Source organism: Emydura macquarii, unplaced genomic scaffold, assembly GCF_026122565.2.
Source record: "Emydura macquarii macquarii isolate MOO-44397 ecotype Brisbane River unplaced genomic scaffold, CSIRO-AGI_Emac_v2 contig_561, whole genome shotgun sequence".
Classification (NCBI taxonomy): domain Eukaryota; kingdom Metazoa; phylum Chordata; order Testudines; family Chelidae; genus Emydura; species Emydura macquarii.
Window position 1 is genome coordinate 16,613,788 of NW_027130698.1, and position 22,720 is coordinate 16,636,507.

At 55.9% G+C, this 22,720-nt stretch overlaps 1 protein-coding gene across 2 annotated transcripts in view; it reads left to right on the forward strand.

Moving 5' to 3' along the window:
• The window catches only part of ZFPM1 (zinc finger protein, FOG family member 1), a 112,422-nt gene that overhangs the window by 79,231 nt on the left and 10,471 nt on the right, over positions 1-22,720 (forward strand). For both annotated transcript variants that reach the window (XM_067540220.1, XM_067540222.1), the window contains exon 4: positions 10,819-10,952. In XM_067540220.1, coding sequence (XP_067396321.1) covers positions 10,819-10,952 — 134 coding nt within the window. The remainder of the gene's footprint in view (positions 1-10,818; positions 10,953-22,720) is intronic.

Genomic DNA, 22,720 nt, shown 5'->3' on the forward strand with positions numbered 1-22,720 from the left:
TGCCCCATTGGGCTGGGACTAGGGTCTGCATCTTTGTCTTCACTGCCAATCAAACACCTGACTGCTCTCTGTTGTCCTCCCCTGGCGCCCGTCACTGCAGTATCTGAACACCTCACAACGTTTCATGCATTTACTCTCACCCCCACCGCGGGGAGGCAGGGCAGTGCTGCCCTCCCCTTCTACAGCTGGGGAACTGAGGGATGAAGACAGGAAGTGATCCTGCCCAAGGTCACATGGGTGGAGTGTGGGCGCGCAAAGACAGGAAGGTGGGTTTTCCAAGTCCCAGGCTAGGGCCCTCACCACTGGACCGTCCTTCATTGTTGTGAAAACTGCCGGTGCTGTGTCTCCACTAGGGCGTTAGACAAGCATGGCCAATGCACGTTAGTTAGCCAGCTGTAAAAAAACCAAAACCCATTTTTTTCCGCAGTGCGGACGCAAGCTGAGATAGAGACATTGAGCTGCACTGCAGGGAAAGCTACCTAACAGCGAGAGGCGGCAGGCTGTGCAAATCTCCCCATTCCTCAGCTTGCTTCAACTAGACTCTGCAGCTGAACGGAGCGGGAACTGGAGTGGGGCACTCAGGAGAGCTGGGTTCTCATCCCGGCTCTGATGGTGACCTTGGGCAAATGGTTTTGCCTCTGTTTCCCTTCCCACCTCTTGTCTGTTTGGATTGGAAGCCCTTTGGGGCAGGGACTGTCTCTGACCGTGTCCACAGCACCCGGCGTGCTGGGGCCTGCGCTCTCTTTTAGCGCACGCCCATAATACAAAGAAACAGACCGAAACAGCCAGGGAATGCACGGCACGAAGCAGTCCTGGCCTGGCTGGGGCACGGTGTGGAGAATCTACTGGCTGTTTCCATCTCTGACTTACATGGTTCTTCTGCCACCAGCTAAAAATCTTAAAGGTGACTTTTAATCCGCAATTAACCTTCCCCAGCCTGATTTCTGCAGGCCTCCGTGGCTGCGCTGTGTGAGAGCACAGGGGCTGAGCATCTTTGCAGGTGCCGATTAGTTAACGCGTGGCTTGTAGATGGAGGCTGGGAACTGGAGGGCCTTGGACTCCTGGGAGCGGGTCTGCAAACTTTGTTTCACGATGCTCCCAAGCCTGTTGTCTTCTCTTCTTCCTGCCTTTCTCACTCCTCCTGTATTTCCACCTGCCGCCCCTGGGCTGGAGAGTGAGAGGAAGTGATAGAGACGCTCTGCATTTCTGAAGCTCAGCTGCTGCAGGTAATTGAGCTGCTGTAGGATCCGGACATCTCTGCCTTGCTCGGGGCTTCAGGATGACGGCTGCTCCTACGCCCGTTGCACCCTGCCCTTTCCGGTCTGTCAGCCAGGAGGCCTGGATTTCTAGTGTCCGCTCCGCCACTGACTCACTGTGGGCAGGTCGCATCTCTGCTCTGTGCCTCCATTTCCCCTTCTACCACAGCGAGGAAGTATTGCCCCATTTAACGGAGTGCCTTCACTGCATTACTAAGTCAACCGTCCGCGGCAGTCAACAGAACCTCACCCACCCACTCCTGTCACAGACCCCTGACCTACGACTGAGTTATTAAAGTCCTCAAATCATGGTTTAAAGGCTTTAAGGTACAGAGAATCCACCAGCAAGTGAGCCGTGCCCCATGATACAGAGGAAGGCGAAAACCCCCCAGAGCCTTTGCCAATCTGCCCTGGGGGGAAATTCCTTCCCGACCCCAAATATGGCGATCAGCTAAACCCTGAGCATGTGGGCAAGACTCACCAGCCAGACACCCTGAAAGAATTCTCTGTAATAACTCATAATCTACCCCATCTAACATCCCTTCACAGGCCATTGGCATCTCTACCACCCATAGTCAAAGATCAGTCAATTGCCAAACTAGGCTGTCCCCTCATACCATCCCCTCCAGAAATTCATCATGCTCAGTTTTGAAGCCAGCTAGGTTTTTTGCCCGCCCTGCTCCCCTTGGAAGGTGGCCGTCATTGCTTTGGTTTTGCTGCTGTGACTTAAACTAAGACATGGTGAATTTCAGCCAGCCTTACTCTTGGGCGCGGGAACCTGGCGCGTGAGTTAGCCGTGCAATTACACACCCCGCTGCCCAGCCTGCGGATCTGCGTTGCCCTGTGCAGACAGAAGCGCTGGGAAATTCTGCAGGAGCGCGGAAACGTGGTTCTTAATGCGCCGCTCTGCTTTGGCAGTCAGTGGCCCAGAGGGCAGTGCTAACGAACGGACGCTAGCCTTGTCCGTACGCCTGCGCGGCAATCACCTGGCACGCGCAGGCTGTGGTCAGCTGGGGATAATGGTCCCTGTTACAAGGAAATGTGGACTTTGCTGCAGCCCTCCAGCGCGTCTGACCGGTCCACTTGCCCGTTAATTGGTGGGATGACTGCAGGGTCATCCGCTCGCCCCCTGCAATCCCCCGTTGCCATGGGCAAAGGCAGAAGTTGCGCGGACGGCTGACTCAGACTGCACTATTTTTGTCCCTCCTGTCTGGAACGGTCGCCTTTTATCAGCGGCTGTGTATTTTCTCTGCTGGGGATTGATACGCAGAAGATGGAGTGCTCTGACATGGAAAGTGTCAGGCCCGTCCCTTATCTCGGAGACATGGTCTCCTGACCCGAACGCCACTGATTAGCCCGTGAGACGTGGGGAGCGGGTGGGAGGGAAGGAGCAGGGGGCGGGGATGACAGTTGGGCACAAAATCAGCTTCATTTCCAAACGGGCCAGTAACGTTGTGTAACCCCCGAGCCCGTCCAAGCTGCCTATGGTGTCACCAATTTCCCCTGAGCTTTCCTACAGGAGGAAGCTGCTCGAATGAGAAACACACACAAAGATCCAGCTCCCCCCACCACCACCCCGCCCTGAAAAACACAGCACCGCCTTATTGCTGCAGGGATTCCTGTTTGCTGCCGGGTGAAGCAAAAGGCAAACTCCTCGGGTCAAAGCACCGGGGCCGTGCTGGGAGCCAGATCCATGTGGCCGAGAGTTCCTCATCGGGGGACCCCTCCCACAAAAGGGCCCCATCCCCGCCTTTTGCTGCAGTGTGTTGTTCCTTCGCTCCTGCTGGAAGGCCAAGGACTATCTCTGGAGCTCAGTTAAAGAGTCCAGGGTTTAACCGTGGGGGTATCTCTAAAGGGCAGGGTAGCTGCTTTCTGGCTGGGCCCTGGGAGGTTGGCTGGGGAAACGGGCTCAGGGTCCCGTTCATAATAAAGGGAGACAGCAGTCATCCCGAATGGTCCCCACATCAACGGCCCTGTGTACAACAGCTCCGCATACTGGGCCTTTTAACAACGCTTCAGGCGTGGCCCCGGGTTTTAGACTTGGACCGTCGCAAGCTGTTAACCCTTCAAGGCCCAGTGTGCCGTGTCTTTCCCACGCGTCCTTACAATCCGGGGAGATGCAGAGCTCGGTCGGCATGTTAGCGCTCCCAGCCCTTTCTGTACCAGCAGGGATTCATCTTTGGTCCCGGCTGTCCTGTCCTCCTGCGGCAGGGCCATGGGCTGCCTGCCAGCGGGCTGCTGCCGCCCACCCCAGAGCTAGCTGCATTGCATAGGTAGCACTTTGGGGATCTTTTCAGGTGAAAGAGGTGATAAAAATGTGCTTTGTTGTTTGGGTAGCAAAGTCCAAGGCCTGAAGTAGGCTGAAAGTCCAGGTTCCCTGCACTGGGCTCAGACCTTGGTGTCGCCTTCAGTGGCAGAGCCTAGCTAAATCCGCTGAGGGGGCTCGGTGTATGTTCCCCATCGCCTTCAGTGCAATGACCCTCTTCTCCCTGGGCATGAGTCTGGCTCAGCGTATCCCCTGAGTCACGGAAGGTCTCACCATGGGGGAGTTCTGGATGCGTAGCAATACCAGGGCAGGGCGGGGGAGTCCCCTGCGTGCACTGGGGGCATGCCCTGCCTGAGGTTTTTTTACTTTGTACGCTGGGAAATGGGAGCTCCGAGACCGGCTCAGCTGCCCCAATCCGCAGTAACAGAAGCGGGCCCCGCTACCCGCTCTGCCGGTGCCCCTTGCCACCAAAGCCCTGTGTGATGCATGGGGGGAGGCAGGCAGGAACCTGAGAGGGTGGGCTTCAAAAGCCTTGGCAAGGGGGTGAGAGAGAAAGGGCGTGGGACTGATGGGAGAAAGGAGACTGATCTAGCAGGAGACGTGTTGCTTGGCTGTTCTGTTCTGTTCTGATCAGCGTCCGTCAGGTCTAGTGGAGATGATCCAGGCCAAACAGATCCTAGAGAAGGGGCCCCAGAGTAACCCCCAAACAGATCCGGTTCTGCCCACTTCTACAGGCATTGTCTGTGTGGGAGCTGACAGGGTATATAGCCCCACCAGCCAGCCCTTCGTTCCTCCACTCGGGGCTTTTCAGTCATCTTAGCGTGACCTCTTCTCCCCTCTGGTGCCGGCTGCATCTTGCCCTCTCCACAGGGGTAGCCTTAAGTCAGACTGATCAGGAATTTTTCAGCAATGCTTCGCCGCTCACCCACAGCTCAGAACAGGCGGATCCGTCCCAGCTGCGCACGGGAACCTCTCTGTTTAGACCAGACTTTGGTAGGGAAGGTTTCTCAGGTCCAGGGGGGAATTTCTGGTCAAAATGAGCTTGAACCCAGAAGAGCCAAATGGCTTCGCGCTCTCTGGCCCAGCGAATGCTGCATTCTTTATACGAAGTAGAGCCGCTTGAGACGGACAGTGCAGGTGAACCAGGCAGAGCAGGGATTTGAAGCTGGGTCTCCTCCATCCAACCCATGCACATGCCCCAACCACCAGGCTGCTGGCAATGCTCTTCCAGGGCCAGCTCCGGGGGTGCCTCTCTGCTGCACACCCCTCTGACATAGAACTGGGGAGGGGGGCAGTATTCTCATCCCAGGCGCCAATGGCCTGGGGGGAAGGCAGCTTTGTACTGATTTGATCTGTGGGAGTCCAAGCCCACAGGCAAACGGGCCAGCTTAGCCCCACGGCACTGGGGACCGCACGGAGCGACCACGTTGGAAGGACACACGAGCTCTTAGCTGCCTGGTGGCGGCTGCTGTCCTCGAGGCCCGGAGGAGCACGATCCCAAATACCCTGCGCCCTGGTAGGGGCTTTAATCATCCGACTGCCCTCCGGCAGCGCGGGGATGATCTGTGTGCGAGGCGCTCCGACACCACCGTGGTTAGAGGCTTGGCCCCACCTCTGCTCTTTCGCAAAGTTCGTAGATCATGGAGTTAAGACCCAGAAGGAAGCATCTCTGTCTGGTCTGGACTGAGGACCATCTCAGGTTAATCAGCCCCTCCTAAGTAGGCGTCCACTCATGGATGAGCCCCCGTGTTTCTGTAATTCTCCTGAAATGACCACAGCACAAAGAGGATACAGACACTGAGCTTCCAACACCCTGCATGCAGAGAGGCCTGGCTGGACGATAAACACATCATCAGGCTTTGATCTGTCCGGCCATCACATTATTTTTGCTTCACCCCAGTGTCTCTAATGACTAAAGTAACTTGCCTTCAGACGAGCACAGCCTCCTCCCTTTGGCCTGCTGGATCCTGCGGCTGGCTGAATTTCAGACGGTGCCTTCGCTTCTGGGGCAGATGATGCCGTCGAAAGGACATGATTGACTGGAGTGGTAGCTCCACGCAGGAAGAGGAGCTGGCAGGTAACACTTCTCGCCAGCCAGGAGCGTCTTTTAGTAGCTGAAGGAGCACAGGCAAATCTTGGTCCAGAATGTTTCATTCTGTCAAAGGCCACCTCTGCATTAGACCTGACTGTGCTGTGCCATCACTTCCTAGCAGGGACAAAACCCCAGGGCCAGGGTTTGGAAGTTAGGCATGCAAATACCTGGCCTGGGTTAGGTTTGTGAGTGGCTCAGTGTGTGTGTTAGTGCTGTATTTGCACATGCAAATTATGTATGCATATATGTACATATAATTGCATGCACCTAACTTTGAAAATCTGGCCACTATAGTCTATGGAGCCTGCGGGTAAGAATCTATTGCTGCTGCTCGTGACTGGAGTTACTCCTTTAGCTCAAACAATAAAGGCTTTTATTTTAATCTGAAAATCAAGGGTTCAAACCCAGCTGATGACCCAGCCATAGCGAGGGGGCAGGGATCAGCCTAAATAAAATCTAACTCATGGGAAGTTTCCTGGTACCAGAGAGGAGAATGAGTTTCTCTGCTCCGCTTTTGCACCTTGTGATGCTACCCGCCCATGAAGAGGACCTCATTGTTCTACCCTCTTTGGTGGGAGCTCAACGCTGGGAATCTTATTCAGGCTATTATAGCAGAGCTGTTTCCGTACATCTCCTGCCATAGTAAGTGCGCAGAGGCTGGACTCTCTGCCTTTCCTCCCACCGCAGCATGGATTTACCTGCATTGGCGATTGGAGCAAAACGAGCGATTTGATTTCATTGACGGTCACCAGCACCATGTCACAGACAGGCAAGGTCTGGCCTCAGCCAGGTCAGCTTCATAAGAGGTCAGCATACACGTACAGTGCTTTTCAATAAGCCTGGGAACACCAGGGAAATTTCTGAAGAAAGCAAATGTTGTGCCAGGATTTTAAAAGGGTAAACGGGATGGCCCAGTTCATTAGAGGCTTGTCAGCCTGACATTGATCCGGGCAAGATAATGGAGGGGCTGATATGGGGCTCGATTAATAAAGAATTAAAGGAGGGCGCGAGAATGAATGCCAATCATGATGGATTTTTGGAAAATAGACCCTGTCATACTAACTGGATATCTCTCTTTGAAGAGATTACAAGTTTGGTTGATAAAGGCAGTAGCTGTAATGTAATATGCTTAGAGTTTGACTGGGTACAGCACGACAGGTATGTGTAAGGTGTAGTTTGACTGAGCACTGCGTGACGTTTTGATTAATACCTAGCACGATATGAAATTAACATGGCACACATTCAATGGATTAAAAGTCAGCTGACTGAGACTTCTCAGAGCGTAATTATAAACAAGGAAATATCACTGAACAGGTGTGTTTCCAGCAGAGTCCTGCAGGGATCGGTGTTTGGCTGTTTAACGTTTTTATTAATGACCTGCAAGAAAACATAACATCACCACTGATTAAAGTTTGCAGATGATGCTGAAATAGGGGGAGTGGGAAATAAGGAAGAGGACAGGTCAGTGATACAGAGCGATCTGGATCGCTTGGTGAGCTGGGCTCAGGCAAACAGTATGTGTTTTAATATGGCTAAATGTAAATGTATGCAAATAGGAACAAAGGATATAGGCCGTACTTACCAGATGGGGGACTCTATCCTGGGAAGCCAGGACTCCGAGAAAGATTTGGAAGTCATAGTGAAAAATCAGCTGAATGTGAGCTCCCTAGGTGATGCTGTGGCCAAAATCCTTGAATGTAAGGAGAGGAATCTCGAGCAGGAGCAGAGAGGTTATTTTACCTCTGTATTTGGCACTGGTGCGACTGCTGCTGGATTCCTGTGTCCAGTTCTGGTGCCCACCATTCAAAAAGGATGTTGATAAATGAGAGAGATTTCAGAGAAGGGCCAGGAGAATGATTACAGGATTTAGCTTAATGAAGAGAAGGTGAAGGGGTGACTTGATTATCATCTGTAAGTACCTACACAGGAAACAAACATTTGATAATGGGCTCTTCAATCTAGCGGAGAAAGGTCTAACTGGATCCAACTGTTGGAAATTGAAGCCAGACAAATTCAGCCAGGAAATAAGGTGTAAATTTTTAATGGTGAGAGTAACTAACCATTGGAACGACTGACCGAGGGTCGTGGTGCATTCTCCATCACTGACCATCTTTAAAACAAGGTGGGATGTTTGTCTAAAAGATCTGGCCTAGGAATTATTGTGGGCAGGGACTGTGGCCTGTGTTATGCAGGAGATCCGAATAGATGATAACAATGGTCCCTACGGGCCTGGGAATCTATGAATCTCTCTCTCCGTGCAGGTTTTCTGGGGACGCAATAGCCATCCCCTTTCCACTGGCGTCTTCGCTTTAACCCTGCTGAGTGGGGGATGGAGGCTCCATTTAGCACACATCTGAATATTGGTTAGCTGCCATCTTATCTGCACTCTGAAAGACAAAGGCGCAGCTAAAACATTTTAGAGCAGCCTTCATAGTGTATTTACATGCTATCTACCCCATTAAACCTAGAAGCTTATCAGATAATCAAGGCCATTAAGCCCTGCCTCGACTTAGGGTTCTAGGAAGTGAAGCGGCTCTGACAGCTCCCTTGCGATGGAAAGCCGGGACGCATGGTGCAGGAGGCATTTGACTCCATGATCAAAAGGGATCATGCCATGGATGCGGAGACGTGCGCCAGGGCATAGCCCCTTTCGTGGTGCAAACCAAAACAGTGCATGGAGTTAGATTTGAAAGATGCCTTGGAAATAGGAGAGATTGCGTCCCACCAAGAACCATGACCACATAGGGGACACTCGCCTCATCCTAGCAGGAGATCCCTGCTCCAGAGGAAGGCGTAAAGCAAAGCAAACTCAAGCCCTCTGGAAGTGTGCCCCAGGTGAAAATAATTCTGTAGAATCACAGAAATGTAGGGCTGAAAGGGACCTCGAGGCAGGACCAAGTAAACTTAGACCATCCCTGGCAGGTGTTTGTCCAGCCTGTTCTTAAAAACCTCCAATGGTGGGGATTCCACAACCTCCCTGGGAAGCCTTTTCCAGAGCTTAACTCCCGTAGCGTTAGAAAGTTTTTCCTGATATCTAACCTCGGTCTCCCTTGCTGCAGATGAAGCCCATCACTTCCTGTCCTACTTTCCGTGGACAGGGAGAACAATGGATCACTGTGCTCTTTATAACAGCCCTTAACATATTTGAAGACTGTTATCAGGTCCCCCCCTCAGTCTTATCGCAAGATTAAACATGCCCCGTTTTTTAACCTTTCTGCGGTTTCTAAACCTGTTGCTATTTTTGTTGCTCTCCTCTGGACGCTCTCCAATTTGTCCACACCTTTACTCAAGTGTGGCACCCAGAACTGGACCCAGTACTCCAGCTGGGCCCTCACCAGTGCTGAGTCAAGCGGGACAATGATCTCCTGCTCATACATTCCAGAATGATCCTAGCCTTTTTTCACGACAGTATCACAGTGTTGACTCATATTCGACTTGTGATTCACTGGAATCCCCAGATCCTGTGCAGCAGGCCCGCCTCCCCCCCGGCCAGTGATTCCCCGGGTTGTAGCTGTGCCTTTGATTTTTCCTTGCTAAGCCAAGTACTTTGCACTTTCCTTTATTGAATTTCAGCTTGTTGATTTCAGACCAGTTCTCTAATTTCTCAAGGTCGTTTTGAATTCTAATCCTGTCCTCCAAAGTGCTTGTGACCGCTGCCAGCGGGTGTCACCTGTGGATTTTATCAGCATACTCTCCACTCTATTATCAAAGTCCTGAATGAGAATATTGAATAGTACCGGACCCAGGACAGACCCCTGCGGGACCCCAGCACCAAAAACGTCTGATTCCCCTCACGTGAGCGTGACTGGGTCCCTGCATTTACACACATAATCCCTCCCTAGACCCTGGGTTGCCTCCTGAATTTGAAGCAACTCCCTACCGTTGCCTTGAGTGGAAAGTCGGGTCTCTTGCTCCCACTGATCTCTGGCTGAAGCAGTGGGATCACTGTGTGTTGGTTTGTGTGTTTCAGGATGGCTTTATGTGGGAACAGGGTGAGTGGCAGGCCCCTCCCTGCTCCAGCACTCGGACAGGAAGACACCTTGCTGTAGCGCACTCTTTGCCTTTCCTCGGGCTGGTATTAGACTGAGAATTACTGCAGCTGTCCCGTTATTGTGATAGCAAAGAAGGGGCCGCTGCCGTAGACTGGCTGTTTGGACTTGACCGTGTCTGATGCTTTGCGCCCTTGAGCGGCCCCGGGCTGAGCTGTGCACACCGATGACTGGAAAACGAGACGACTTCTTAGCGTCTTGACATCCGCATCATTGACTCACCTTCAGGCGTGGCCCACCTCTGTGCCCCCAGCTCCTATCCTCATATACAGCGCTGCTGCCTGCTTCTTGCTGTCTGCACCCCCCTCATCTCATTGGGCCTGCCTGTTTGCATTCAGCCTGCGCTTGAATCCTTTGGTTTCCGCCCGTTTCTCCAGCTTATCCGCCTGGTGCGGTACCTTGACTCCATCCGCGCAATGCGTGTGGCAACCTCTCCCGCATCCAAAGTCATCCTGGTCTCTGGGAGCAACCCAGTCTCCTCCACGCCAGCTGCTGAATTGCAAAGGGGGGTTTGCCTGGGACCCAGAAGATATTTCTGTCCCCATCTGCCTGCAGCCGCACATACACTCATCCCCGCCTCATCCACACCTAGTTAGTTTCCCTCTGGAAATGTCCAAGCGGGATTTATATTTCACTGATTGAAAGAGCGCACGGGGCCTGGTAAATGGGAAGGGGACAGATGGTCCCACACAGCAAAGCACCCAGGTGCTGATCCTTCTCTCAACCTGCTGAGAATCTCTTGACTCCACCGAAGTGGAGTGGAAAATCTCCTACAGACAGGCTCTGAACTCACCTGCCTCCCCATGGGCTGCACATCCCATCCGGAGCAGGTTACTTACATGTGTTTAAATCTCTGAGCAAAGGTCTGCGTTGGTTCCTGTTGAAGTGGAACCATTTGTGGTCTGGAATACGTGCGGGGTTCTGAGGTGGGGTTCGGCTCTGACAGATTACTGCCGCGATGTTTAAATGCTTCCGGCTGGCGTGGGGCAGCAGTGTGAATCCCTGGCCCACCTGGGGCCCTTCCTAGCCCAGCCGGTTTGCCGCAGAAATTAGGGACGTGGGGGAAGCCTGGGATGGGGTGTCCTGCGGAGTCTTCGGGGGAGCCCCTGCCCTGGTGCCCCTCTCTCACCCTCCTCTTGTCCTCTCTCTCCCCAGATGAGCTGGAGCTGGTCGCGCTGGAGGGGGAGAGCAGAGTGCGTGCTAGGCGGAGTCTGCCCGAGGGGTTGTCCTGGGGGCCGTACCCCGGGAATATCCACAGCGAGCCGGCTTCTCCGGGGCAGAGCGAGACGGTAAGAACCCCCCTGTGCTGCCATCGTTGGGGCACCCCGCAGCTGGTCTGTGCGGGGTCTGCCAGGGCCTCTGGCTCCACAAAGAAGGACTAGGTCGGTCCCCTCCACGGGAGAACCACCCCACGTGGCCCGACGGCAGCACTCCCGGGCTTTCCTTGGTGTGGTGTCTCCAGACCAGCTCTGGGATGACGGGGCTTTGCCTGCCTGGTGCCGTCGCTGTGAGTTTTATTTTTATTCCTTCTTAAAATGCACGTGAGATGTCCATCCGTGTTAAGGCTGAAGGCTCAGCAATCTGGGGGTTTATGCAAATGACTTGGTGTCCTGATTTACATATTTGCAAATGAATTGCCTTATTTACATATCCGCAAATGCCCTGGTTACCAGCACTTAAGCCTGACAAGGCTGCACCGTGGACTGGGCTTGAGAAACGCGGGTATGGCCAGGCTCCTGGCTGGCTCTGGTATCTCCTGGGGTGGAGTCCGGGTAATTTCAGGGGTGGTCCTAGCCACAGAGATGGAGCCTGGTGTGTCTCATTCAGGAGGGTGAAGCTCTTAGACAAGAGCAGTGCAGAGAACAGCTACAAGCAGGCCCCAGGGGAGCCTGGCCGGTCAGGAGGTGGGATCTCTCCGTTTATGAAGTGCTGCCTGTCCACAGAGACCTCCGAGGGGCTCTTTACCCCCCCGAGAGTGGCACAGCTGGGGTATCAAGATCCGCCAGAGGGAGGGAGACACCCTCGGAGTTTGGCTTGACCTGCAGGGAGCGGTACTGACCCCAAGTTTGTCAAACAAACCCTCTTTTCATTTAAACAAACAAAAAAAAGAGGCGAGGGTATTTCCCCAAACGAAGACTTCTCTCTTCCATGAGCAGTCTTTGCATGGCTGTCGTCAATCTCACGGGCTGTGACCCCGCGTTTTGGCAAATGAAAACTTTCAAATCGTGGGGTTTTTTTGTTTTTTTTTTTAGCCAAACACTTCCCCCTCCCGCCAAGAAATCTAGGACAAGCCAGCTCTGCTCGGGCGTTCCCAGCATTCTGCATTCAGTCCGCTAGCCCCTCTCTAGGGAGAGGCCACTGTAATTGTCAATACAACGGGTGCCAGCGACTTCTCTCCTGTTTGCTTATTTAAAGTTGCTGGTGGAAAGCTTAAATGGGATGTAAATCTCTTCCAGTGAGGGGGAGGAGTTACAGGTGGGAGGAGTTAGATGGGTCCAGAGCTGGACTCTGGCAGGAATTTCCCTCCCCAGCACAATTCACGCACTGTGGATGCGATGTTCCTCAGTAGCATGCACCCGTCCCCTGGAGAAGCACCATGGCTGACTTGTAACTTGTGACTCACGGTGCCTGGAAGATGTCCTCTTGTGCGGCATCTGCCATCTGTTTGGAAGTCTTTCTTGAGAGGTTTGGTACTAGCTGTGGCTGCACAATGATGCGGTGATGGCAATGAGATTAATCTCCCTCTCTGAGTGACATAAGAACATAAGAACGGCTGTACTGGGTCAGACCAATGGTCCATCTAGCCCAGTGTCTTGTCTTCTGACAGTGGCCAAGGCCAGGTGCTTCAGAGGGAATGAATAGAACAGGTCATCATCAAGTGATCCATCCCGTCAGCCATTCCCAGCCCCTGGCAAACAGCAATTCCTGCCTATCCTGGCTAATAGCCATTGACCGACCTGTCCTCCATGAACTCATCTAGTTCTTTTTTGGACCACGTTATAGTCTTGGCCTTCACAACATCCTCTGGCAAGGAGTTCCACAGGTTGACTGCGTGTTGTGTGAAGAACTACTTCCTTTTGTTTGTTTTAAACCGGCTGCCTATTAATTTCATTTGGTGACCCCTCATTCTTGTGTTATGAGAAGGAGTAAATAACACTTCCTTATTTGCTTTCTCCACACCCATGACCAAAGGAGTTAACTCCTCACACACACACACCCTTGAGAAAAGCCCAGGCCCAGAGCACGGTCTGGTCAAAGTAATCAATGGGATGCATTTGTTCTTGATAAATCATTACAACAAAGTCCTCCTGGTTCCATCCACAATGTGGTACCAGGCTTAGGGTTTGCTTTTACCACCGCACCAGGTGTCCCCTACGCTTGTGCACGCCTGAATCCCTTTCACACTCCCTCCCCACCCCGAACACCTTGCTATAATTATAACACAAAACCGATGTCCCAGCTCCCTACTGCCAGAACGTGGCAGTTTGTGCGTCCGTGCGCGGGACGCGAGCGGCCATCTCTCCTGTTCTGTTAATCTAATCAAAGCATATCATGGCAGGGCTATCGCACAGCAGCGCCAGGCCTTACCAGTGCGCCCAGGCACAGACCGGTGATATCCTTTGAAATCCCAGCTGGAGCGTCCTACCTGCTGGGCTTCATTTCCGAATCCACAGCGGTCAGTTGTTCAGCTGGGCTTGCTCCATCCTATTGGCTCTCACTGTGTCTCCCGTTTCACTAACCCTCATCACAGACGTACACTTGGTTTTGGGGCGGGGGGACGTGGGGAGAGCGTGTCCCCCTCTGTTTTAGGATTTCTTCTCTCCGCCCTTTGCGCTCTAGTACTCTTGATCAGACGAGTGAAGTGGTGATCGTCCTGGCCAATCCCGTAGGATCGTAGGTCTTCCAAGCGCTGTAAAACTTGGATGAGTCTTCGTGGAAGTCCTGCCTGCACTTGCAGAATGTGCCAGAGGCTCCCTGTAGGATCTCGGGGAGAGCTGGGGAGAAACGGCCCAAGGATAACTGAGCAGAGCAGCATGCCTGGGCCTCAACGGCTCCTGCAGACCAGCACAATCCGTTGTTGTCTCCCGTTCTTCAGCCTGGGTCGATTGCTTGTGTGTTTCTCTGGGTGCCCTTGGCACTGCGCAGGCTGGCAAACAGACAGCAGATCCCTGCCCCCAGGAACCCACGCCTGTCTAGAACTGGGGGAGTGTCGCAAAAATGGCTCCCAAACACGTTCACCTTTTAAAGGGCCGCGCTGTGGTTGTCTCGGCCCCTTGAGTTCTCGCTCGCCAAGAATAGCTAGCGAGCGAGGTGGCTGGTGGGAACGTGCCCTGACTCCCCACCCATGACGGCCACAAATGCTTTTGTCAGCCGGAGGACACACACCAGGGAATGTGTCCGGGATGGGGGTGTGCGCAGAAGCAGCGGGGTGATCAGTGAGTAGATGTTTCCTCTGCAGGGTTTCCGCTCTTTGCTCTTTTAAAATGCCCCGGGCAGAACTGCACTGTGGGGCAAGCCAAATTCCCAAAGGGCTCGTGATTGCCATGGGGCTCCCAGGTAGGGTGCCACACATTGTTCCCCCCCGTAGGACAAATGGTGGCACGCGTAACGTTCACCTTGTCAGGCCTCTCTGCAACCCTGGGGGTATTGGCTGCACCGAATTGTACCTGCTGAAAACCCGCCTCTGAGTTACGTTCATCCGATCAGGGAACTGAAACAGGGCCGTGGGGGCTATGGCCAATCAGAGCTGTGCCCATTTCAAAAAGCAGCTACTGGATCCTCACCGTGACGTTTGCGGACGATGTGGTTTTTGCACGGGACGTTTGTCCAATAGCTCCCAGAGAACCCAAATTCCTGGGAGCTGAGCCAGGCAATTCACGCAGCTTGCCCCGTTCTGGCCTGGGAAAGGCTGACGGGGGTCGGAGGCGCCTGGATTACTGTAGAAGAACCTGGGATGCTTTTGTAACGTTCACGTCTTGTTTTGTACGTGTAATGTCCTGGCCCAGATTTTCCAGTAAATGAGCGCACAAGTGCCTGTGGGGGCTGCACCTCCTGTTCTGGTGTGTGCGTTGTTACTGCGCATGTCTCTGACAGCACGGGGCTTCTCTTCCGGTCTGAGGGAGCCGAGGGAGCTGGCAGAGCTGGAACAGAGTTCAGTGTTGGAAGGTTGCTGGAGAGAGGGATGTGCTAATACAGGCCACGGGCGTGATGCAAAGAGCAATCGAAGCTGCAGGCAGCGTTTCTGCACAGAACTGGCACAGACACAGAGCTGGGAACCCACTAATGCCCCTAGAAAACAAAAAAGCCGGACGCGTGACAGTGATGCTTTTCAAAGGGGCAGTCGTGGTGCCTGCAGTTCCCGAAGGGCTGAAGGGGTGTGGGCCTTTTGACTTGGGCTTTGCGTGCTACCTGCGGGGGTGTAGGGATGCAGAGCAGCTTCACACGCTGTGTGCGTGTCTGTGTGGGTTGCAAATTCTCATCCTGACCCTGCCGCTGACTCAGAGGGTGACCTTGGATAGGTCACTTCTCTGCCTCAGTTTCCCCACGACTCATCATCTCAGTATCATCTTTACCTGTCCCCATCGGAATGGGATGTCTGAGGCTTTACTTCTAGTGTTTGTAAATCATGGAGATCCTTGGATGGAAGGTGCAATGAATGGTATAAAGTGTCCTAAATGCGTACTGTGTCTGAGACACGGGGGAGGGATATAGGTGCTTCAGAAATGCAGGTCTCTGGGGCAATTACCTGCTTTAACTAATCTAGCCGGGCTGCCTGGCTGTGAGTTAAGAGGCTGAGTCGGGGGTGGCTGTGTAACAGGTCAAAGCTGGGCCTGTCTTACTGGAGGTAGCGGTCCTCGTGGTATTCGTGTGCGTGGCCAGTTTTAGTGCCCTGGCAGAGCCCCCTGCCCAGCTCACGCAGGGCCAGAGGTGCCCGTCTGTCGCGGGGTAGCCCAGAGAGAGCAGAGTGATGCAGTGGGCAAGTGGCGAGGAGCACCACCGATGGGCGTTTGGGTGGGAAGCAGATAGGAACATCCCAGTGATTGAGTAATAGGCAGCTCCATCAGGGAGCGGCACTGGCAGACCCCATGGGGACCGTGTTCCCCTCTCCTCTCTGGAGGATGCATCTACAGCGTTGGCCATTAGCGTGTTGGCTGGGGAAGGGCGGTAGCTGGGAGACACAAGTGGCGCAGAGCCAGTGCCTCCCAGCCCCCCGTCCCGAGCCTGCGCCTGCGCCATTCAGGGCTCAACCCACTCTTTACTTCAGCTGCGTGGCGCCAGCAATCTGCCAGGAGCTTACGGGCTCCGGTGGCTGGTCTCCTGAGAAGTATCTGCCTTTCTCCATGGACTGGGAGGGCCAGGGGAAAAGCCAGCTTGGAAATGGGGTGTCCGGGGGTGGAAAAGCTAGTAGGGATGAGAGAGGGCCTCAAACCCCTTAGCTTCCCTCTCCTCCCCACCACAGTCTCCTCTGTCCCAGACAAGCGGCTGTGAGGAGACACCCCTGCAGCAGGTTTCGGAGTCTGATGCCAGGCCCCAGTGAAACCTGCAAAGCGAGCCGTCCCAACGCCTGACTCCAGGCAGGCCCTGGCGGTGCCGTCTGTGTCTCTCGCTGCCCGGCCTCGCTCGCCGGGTGCTCAGCGGCTCCTCCCGGGGGAGGCGGATGCCCCCCACCCTCTGAATTCCCCCGGGGCTCCAGGAGCAACTCGCGGAGCCAGCACCATCTCCAACAGGACGGGCTGAGGTGACGGCTGTGCCCTCGATGGATTTCCCTCCCGGCCCTGGCCCGATGCTGCAGGGGCTTGGCCAGGGCCCAGCTGAACTTGTAGCCCCACCATATCTTAAGAAGCCGGGGGGAGGTGGAGGGACCTTCCAGAGCTGTACGGTTCTTGCGAGAAATATTGGGACAGAAAGTCTTGGCTGTGTCTTTCTCTCTTTCTTTTTCTTTTTAGCTCAGGCCCCGTTTATCTTTGCCAAATTAAATCCTTGATTAACCCTTATCTCCCCATTTCGGTGGCTATCTCTCCTTTGGCGCCGTATGTCCAGACACCCGGTACAGGATGATTGATTCCTTAAAGATATGCGCGGCTTTTCTGATACTTCATTTATTGTCTAAATATTTTTGCTCCCATTTCAGCAGCTCCCTTATCGAGCCGCGTTGATGATTTCCAGCCCTGCTTTTCTCTGCCGCTCGCCGCCCTTCCTATCTGTGCCCAGAGAACTGAGGAAGGAATCGCAGCTCTGTCCCTGATAATGACTATCGCCCTTCAGTCTATTTTCCTTTGTTGTTTTTGAGGAGGTGGGGGAGGAAGAATGAGGCATAGCCTCCCCGGAGCGTCTGGTTACAGGCTGCCATCCTGCCGGGGGATGAGCCGGGGGGTTGTTGGAGAGGACGAAGGGCCCGGCTTGTCTGTCTCACTCTGATGGCTGTGCCCGACCTGCGGGGAGACTGCTGGGGTGATGTCACCGAGGGGGCTGTCGCCGGAGTGTGGCTTCACGGGCTTTTTTGGTCCAATCTGCCTTGGAAAGTCCAGGCCAGGCAAGTTTCTGGGGCCTGCTGCGCTGGCTGCTGGGAAGAACATGGGTGCCCCCCAACACTAAACGGCAAAGTCTCGGCAGAGGGACTCCCCGCTCACGTGACCTCGCTGGGGTAGATGCACCCCCGGCCGTCTCCACTGTCACCATCGCAGGTCATGCAACGTGCAGCCTGGCCCAGCACAACTTTCTGCCTAAGAAGACGGATACTGAGCTACAGACACGGCGCGTTTTGTCAGTCGATCTCAAAGCGCCGTACAAAGGAGATCGGCAGCCTCCGTAAGATGGGGACACTGAGGAACCAAGCGGGGCAGTGACTTGTCGCGGGCCGGCCAGTGCTGGGACTAGAGCCCAGTTCTCCAGAGTCCCAGGCCAGCTCTGTATCCAGTAGGCAACACTGACTCCCCTGGGACTCTCCCTTAGCTCTTGGCGGTCAAGGGGCTCATTCCTCTGTGTTCTGTAGGGCACAGCTGTTCTGCCCTGGCAAACCCTGTAGCCACTCTGTGCCCCATCCAGCAGGCAAAAGGAAGACAAGCCTCTGTTAGGCAGAGATGCAGACGGTGCAGTTGGGTGAGCACAAGGCTGGGCGTCAGGAGCTCCAGAGTTTTAATCTCCTCTCTGCCACCGATTCACTCTGTGGCCTTGGGTTGAGGCCCTTCTCTGCTCTGTGCCTCAGTTCCCCCCCCGCCTGTGAAAGGAGGACAATACTGGCCTGCCTCCCCTGGAGGTCGAGCGGCTGAAAGGGTGGGCTGGTGCTTGGGTGTGTCTGGCGGTGGCCACCCGTGGCAACGTTCTGTGAGGAGTGGGCGATCTCCTCCCTGCCGGGCTGTGTGGGCCGGCACCGTGCAACCAGCTAGGGAGCAAAGGAAACTTTCCAGGTGGGGCCCTGTCCTGGGGCAAGCAAGGCAGTGAGCCAGAGCGAGCAGCGAATGGCAGAAGGAGCGACTGGGGAGAGCGCAGGGCAGCAGAGGGCACGGAGAACAAGTGACTTCTCCACGGTCCCTCTCTGGGTCTCACCCCAACTGCCTTGTGCCGTCCTTCCAGCGTGACCCGATGCCCCGATTTTATAGGGACAGTCCTGATATTTGAGGCTTTTTCTTATATAGGCGCCTATTACTTCCCACCCCCTGTCCCGATTTTTACACTTGCTGGCTGGTCATCCTGTGTCCTTCCAGACAGGCAAAGCGAAGTCGTCCGCCCGGCAGAACAAGCTGTCATTGCAAAGGAACAGCTCCCCCGGAGAGGAACCCAGCACGCTATTCCCCCCAGAGATAAAAGCACCAGCAGGTCGTTGCTGCGGGAGTTACTCCTCTGCCTGGAGACACAAGGGAGCCAGGTGTCCCGCTCTCAGCAGCCCTGCAGGGCCGGCTCACGGGCCGTTAAGTCCATCGCTCAGCGGCCATTCTGGCAGGACGTCTGCATCACGGTGCCATCCTGCCAAGTGAGTCCGGCAGGGCGTCCCTGAGCGGTGCTGAGTGTGGGCTGGCCGCAGCAGCCCAGGATGGACAGAGGCAGCTTCGTGCGCCAGCACCAGGGCAGGAGAGCTCAGCAGATGGAGGAGCGGACACACCTACGGCTCTGGAAGGACAGAGGCCACGTGATGAGGCCACGTGCGTGACATCTTTGCTGCGCCCTGTAGGGAAATGGATCGTAGCGGTGGTGCACAGACTCCTAGGGACCCCCGAGAATGTTGTGCTGACTTTGAGGGGGGCCCAGGGGTGCGTGACTCTGACCTCGCCAGCTCACTGCGGTGTGATCAGAGCCAGCCTGGGCCGGTGTCCGTGAACCACAGAGCTGCCCGGCCCAGCGTAGGGGCTCACTGAGCTGCTTGCTGCAACAGGGCAGGGGTCTGCCTTGCCTGCCTCCTAACTCTCCGCTCCCTCCCTCACCCAGCCGGGTCGTGCCCCAGGGTCCTGGGCAGCCCCCCGGCCCAAGGTTGATGCTGACCGGCGGGGGGCCGGGCCCTGCCCACAGCTTGCCTGCGGGTGCCCGAGTGGCTGCAGTCGCGGAGCGCAGGGTGGGCGCTGCCCCAGATACAGCGCGGCGAGCGGATGTGGTGCAGATAGGGTTTCCGATGGTTATCGGGGCTGGTGCAGAATCAAGACACTGACCTCTTTGTTAAGGGAAAAACAAGGGAGGTTGTGAGAGCCACGGGGCAGCTGGTGGGGGGGGGGCACAGCCCGGCCCTGGGACGGGGGGCGTGAGAGGAGGGAGCCATGCCACGGTTGCTAGCGCTCAGCTTTCAGAGGGGGCTTGTGCCCCCCCCCCCCCCCCCCCCCCCCCGATCCCTTCCCAGCCTTGTGCCAGGACGTAAAGGGAGGCTTCCTGGGCCTGGGCTGAGCCCTGCTGAATCTGGGAGGACGGGGGCGCAGGAGGGGGACGAGCCAAACTCCTGCCAGGGGGTTTGGGGGGAGGCAGAGGGGTTCTCACATATCCTGACACTGGCAGCCACTCCTTGAACCAGTCCTTTCCCCTCCCTCGCGTGTGCGCATGGCTGCAGCTCACTCCTCCACGAGCCCTGAGCAATGGGGGTCACGTGTGGGGCTGTGGGGGTGGTTCATTGTTGTAGGGTTACTTGTAAGCCGGGGTCGGAGGGGGGTTGGAGGGATACTGGGACATGGGATGGGCCACGGGGGCCGGTTTGGGGTCGGAGTGACGCGGGGTCTGGGCTGTGATCGGAGTGACGCTGGGCCGGGCCGCGAGCCCGGGTTTGGGGTTGAAGGGATGCTGGGCCGGGCCGCAGGGGCTGGGCTGGGGTCAGAGGGATGCGGGGACCAGTCCGGGGTCGTAGGGTCGCCGGACCAGGCAGCCCGGTTTGTTAGTAGAGGGGTTTGCTCAGGTGGCCCGGGCCAGGCCCAGGAGGGCAGTCGCTTTCCCCGGTGCCCTTCCAGAGCAGCTTGCGGATGCTGGGCAAGGGGAGGAAGTGATGTGGGGCTGAGCGGTTGGAGGATGGGGGCTCCATACGGGGCAGTAACTCTGGTGGCCCCACGGCCCAGCCAGCGGAGAATTGGGGCTCTTGGATGCCGTAACAATAGCTGTCAACAATCCCCCCCCACCCCGGGCCGACCCCAGACTACAGGCTTATGGGACGCTACCACATGCCCTCTTCTGCCTCCCTTAGAGACTCCGTTAGGCGGGACGGAGACCTTTCTCTGCCCAGGGGCTGAGTCTCCCCGCACTTCCACGTCTCTGGGGCGAATATTTAGCGGTTCCAAACACCTGGCCGGCAGGAGAGGTGGACGGGTGGCTCCCCCCCGGGCAGGCTGCAGCTGACTCCCTCTTGGACAGCAATGCTGGGGATTTCCTGTAGTTAGGAGCCGGCGGGGACAGCAGAAGCCAGTGGGAGGATCTGGGACAGGTGAGCACGGTCCATTGCCCGATACAGTGAGGGGGCTGTGTGGAAAATATCCCTCATTTCCATACCCCCAGGCGCCGCGCTGACCTTGGATTGCCCCAGGCATTGCAATCAGCGGTGGGGCGGGGGAACTCATCAGACATATTGGGGGGGTTGCAAAAATATATACCAAAAATTAGGATCATTTCTGCACCATCAGCAAAAACGTGTGTGCGCGTGCGTGTGTGTTTTTATCAAGCTCTGAGCACTCCGCGCCTCGCAGTGATAAGACCTAAACCAACCGAGACTGCCAGGCTGAGTGTGAGGGTTTAGAAATATTGGGATGAATAATTAGATTTCATATCGTCACCGCAGCAGCCATCGAAGGATCAGGCAGATTAATTTTTTTTTTCCCTCCTCTGCTCATTAATATTCATTAGCGACACATGAAGGCAGAGCTGGGCGGAAGCCAGACACGAGCGGGGCCTCTCTCCCCGGTGCCCTTCCAGAGGATCTCCCCTTGGAGCTTCCTTTTACTTTAGAAGCCCCCTACCTCCATCCTTCCCCCACGGAGACGACTCCTGTGGTGTGTGGTTGTGTTTTCGCCCTGGTGCGTTGTCCTTGGACTCACGCAGCCCGGCAGCCAGACACGGTGCCACGAACTAGACCCCTGGGAGAGGCTGGTGTGTAACTGGTGGGGTGAATGCAGCTGTACTGGAAACCTGTGGGTCACTGGAGATGGGGCATCACTGTGTCCTGCTCTCCATGCCTGATTCTGCTTTAACCCGACTGCCGCGTGTGGGACGGGACTCCTTGGTTGACTGCCAGGATTGTTGTTGGTTTTTGTGTTACTGTAACACTTGGCCAGGCCCCAGTTGTGCCAGGCGCTGTACGAACACACAGCAAAAAGACAGTGCCTGCCGCAAAAGCCCCCTTCCCCTCCTACAGCAGGGCGGCGCTGTGGGCCGGCGCCTGCCGCCTTCGGTCAGTCCATAAACGCTTCGATTCCAAGGCTGGAAGGGACCATTGGGACATTCCAGTCTGACCTCCTGTATAACACGGGCCAGAGACCTGCCCCCCAATCGTTCCCAGAGCTGAAAACGTCCCATCTAGATTTTAAAATGGCTGGCGATGGAGCCGCCACATGCGACGCTTGGCAAATTGTTCCCGTGGTTAATTACATACACCTTCTTTCCAGCGCTGGAGTCTTAGCTGAGCTGTTTTGGGGGGGTGGCGGCTTTGAGACCAGACTCCCTCTGTCCTTTTTCAGATTGTCCGGCGGGACCTGCAGGGGCAGCTGGAAATTCTAAATTGCCTCACCAATGCCGAATAATCACTTCCCGTGACCTGCTGGCAACACGGGGCTCCCCCTTGTGCAAACCCCCTGTGGTTTGGGAGGCACCGTCCCTCCTCGCTGTCTGCCCATGGCCGACAGGATCAGCCAGCCCTCTGCGAGCCAGCGTGCTTTGTGATCTGCCAGGCCCCCGACGCGGGACGCCTCTCCCCCACCCGCCTGCGGAGCCATTGGTTATCGGCCCGTCTCCCCGCCTTTTGGAAGGGGTTGGGGTGCAGTTAGTTCTGGGGAGGGGCCCCACGCGTCCGGCTGGACCTTGCTCTCGTGTGTGTGCGATCAGTGAGGGGATGGCGTGACACAACCACGTCTCCCCGTGCCCTGGATGGAAGGTGGGGGGCCTCCAAGGCAGACGGCTGCTCCTTGTCATGGGTCTGCAGCGCTTCTGGATCTGCTCTTGCTAACCTATGGGCCGGGCAGACGTCTGCTCTCCCCGGTTGAGTGCACGAGGCCGCTTCAGTGCGTGGTGGGTGAATCCGATGCCCAGCGCTGTCTCTGCAGAGATGCAGCGTGCTCTGTGCTGCCCACCCCTGCCGGGCAGGAGCCTCCTGGCACCCCGCTAGCACCGGGACAAGCAAAGACAGTCCCTCCCTTTCCCACCCCTTTTTCCCTTCCTCCCTGCCCCCGTCCCCGGCGCTGCGCTGAGGTCAGGGTTGATGCGAGTGTTTCCTGTGCAGGGGGCGGGCGGGATTGTGGGGCCCCGCGTTAAGGAGAAGAGGAAATAACATGCTTGTCAGGGTGAGCGCAGAGCGCGACAGCGGCGGGTGGTGCTGGAGGGACGGCTGGCCAGCGGCCTGGGCGGCATGCTACAGCAAAGCCCATGCCCCTGAGGGCGAAGGGCG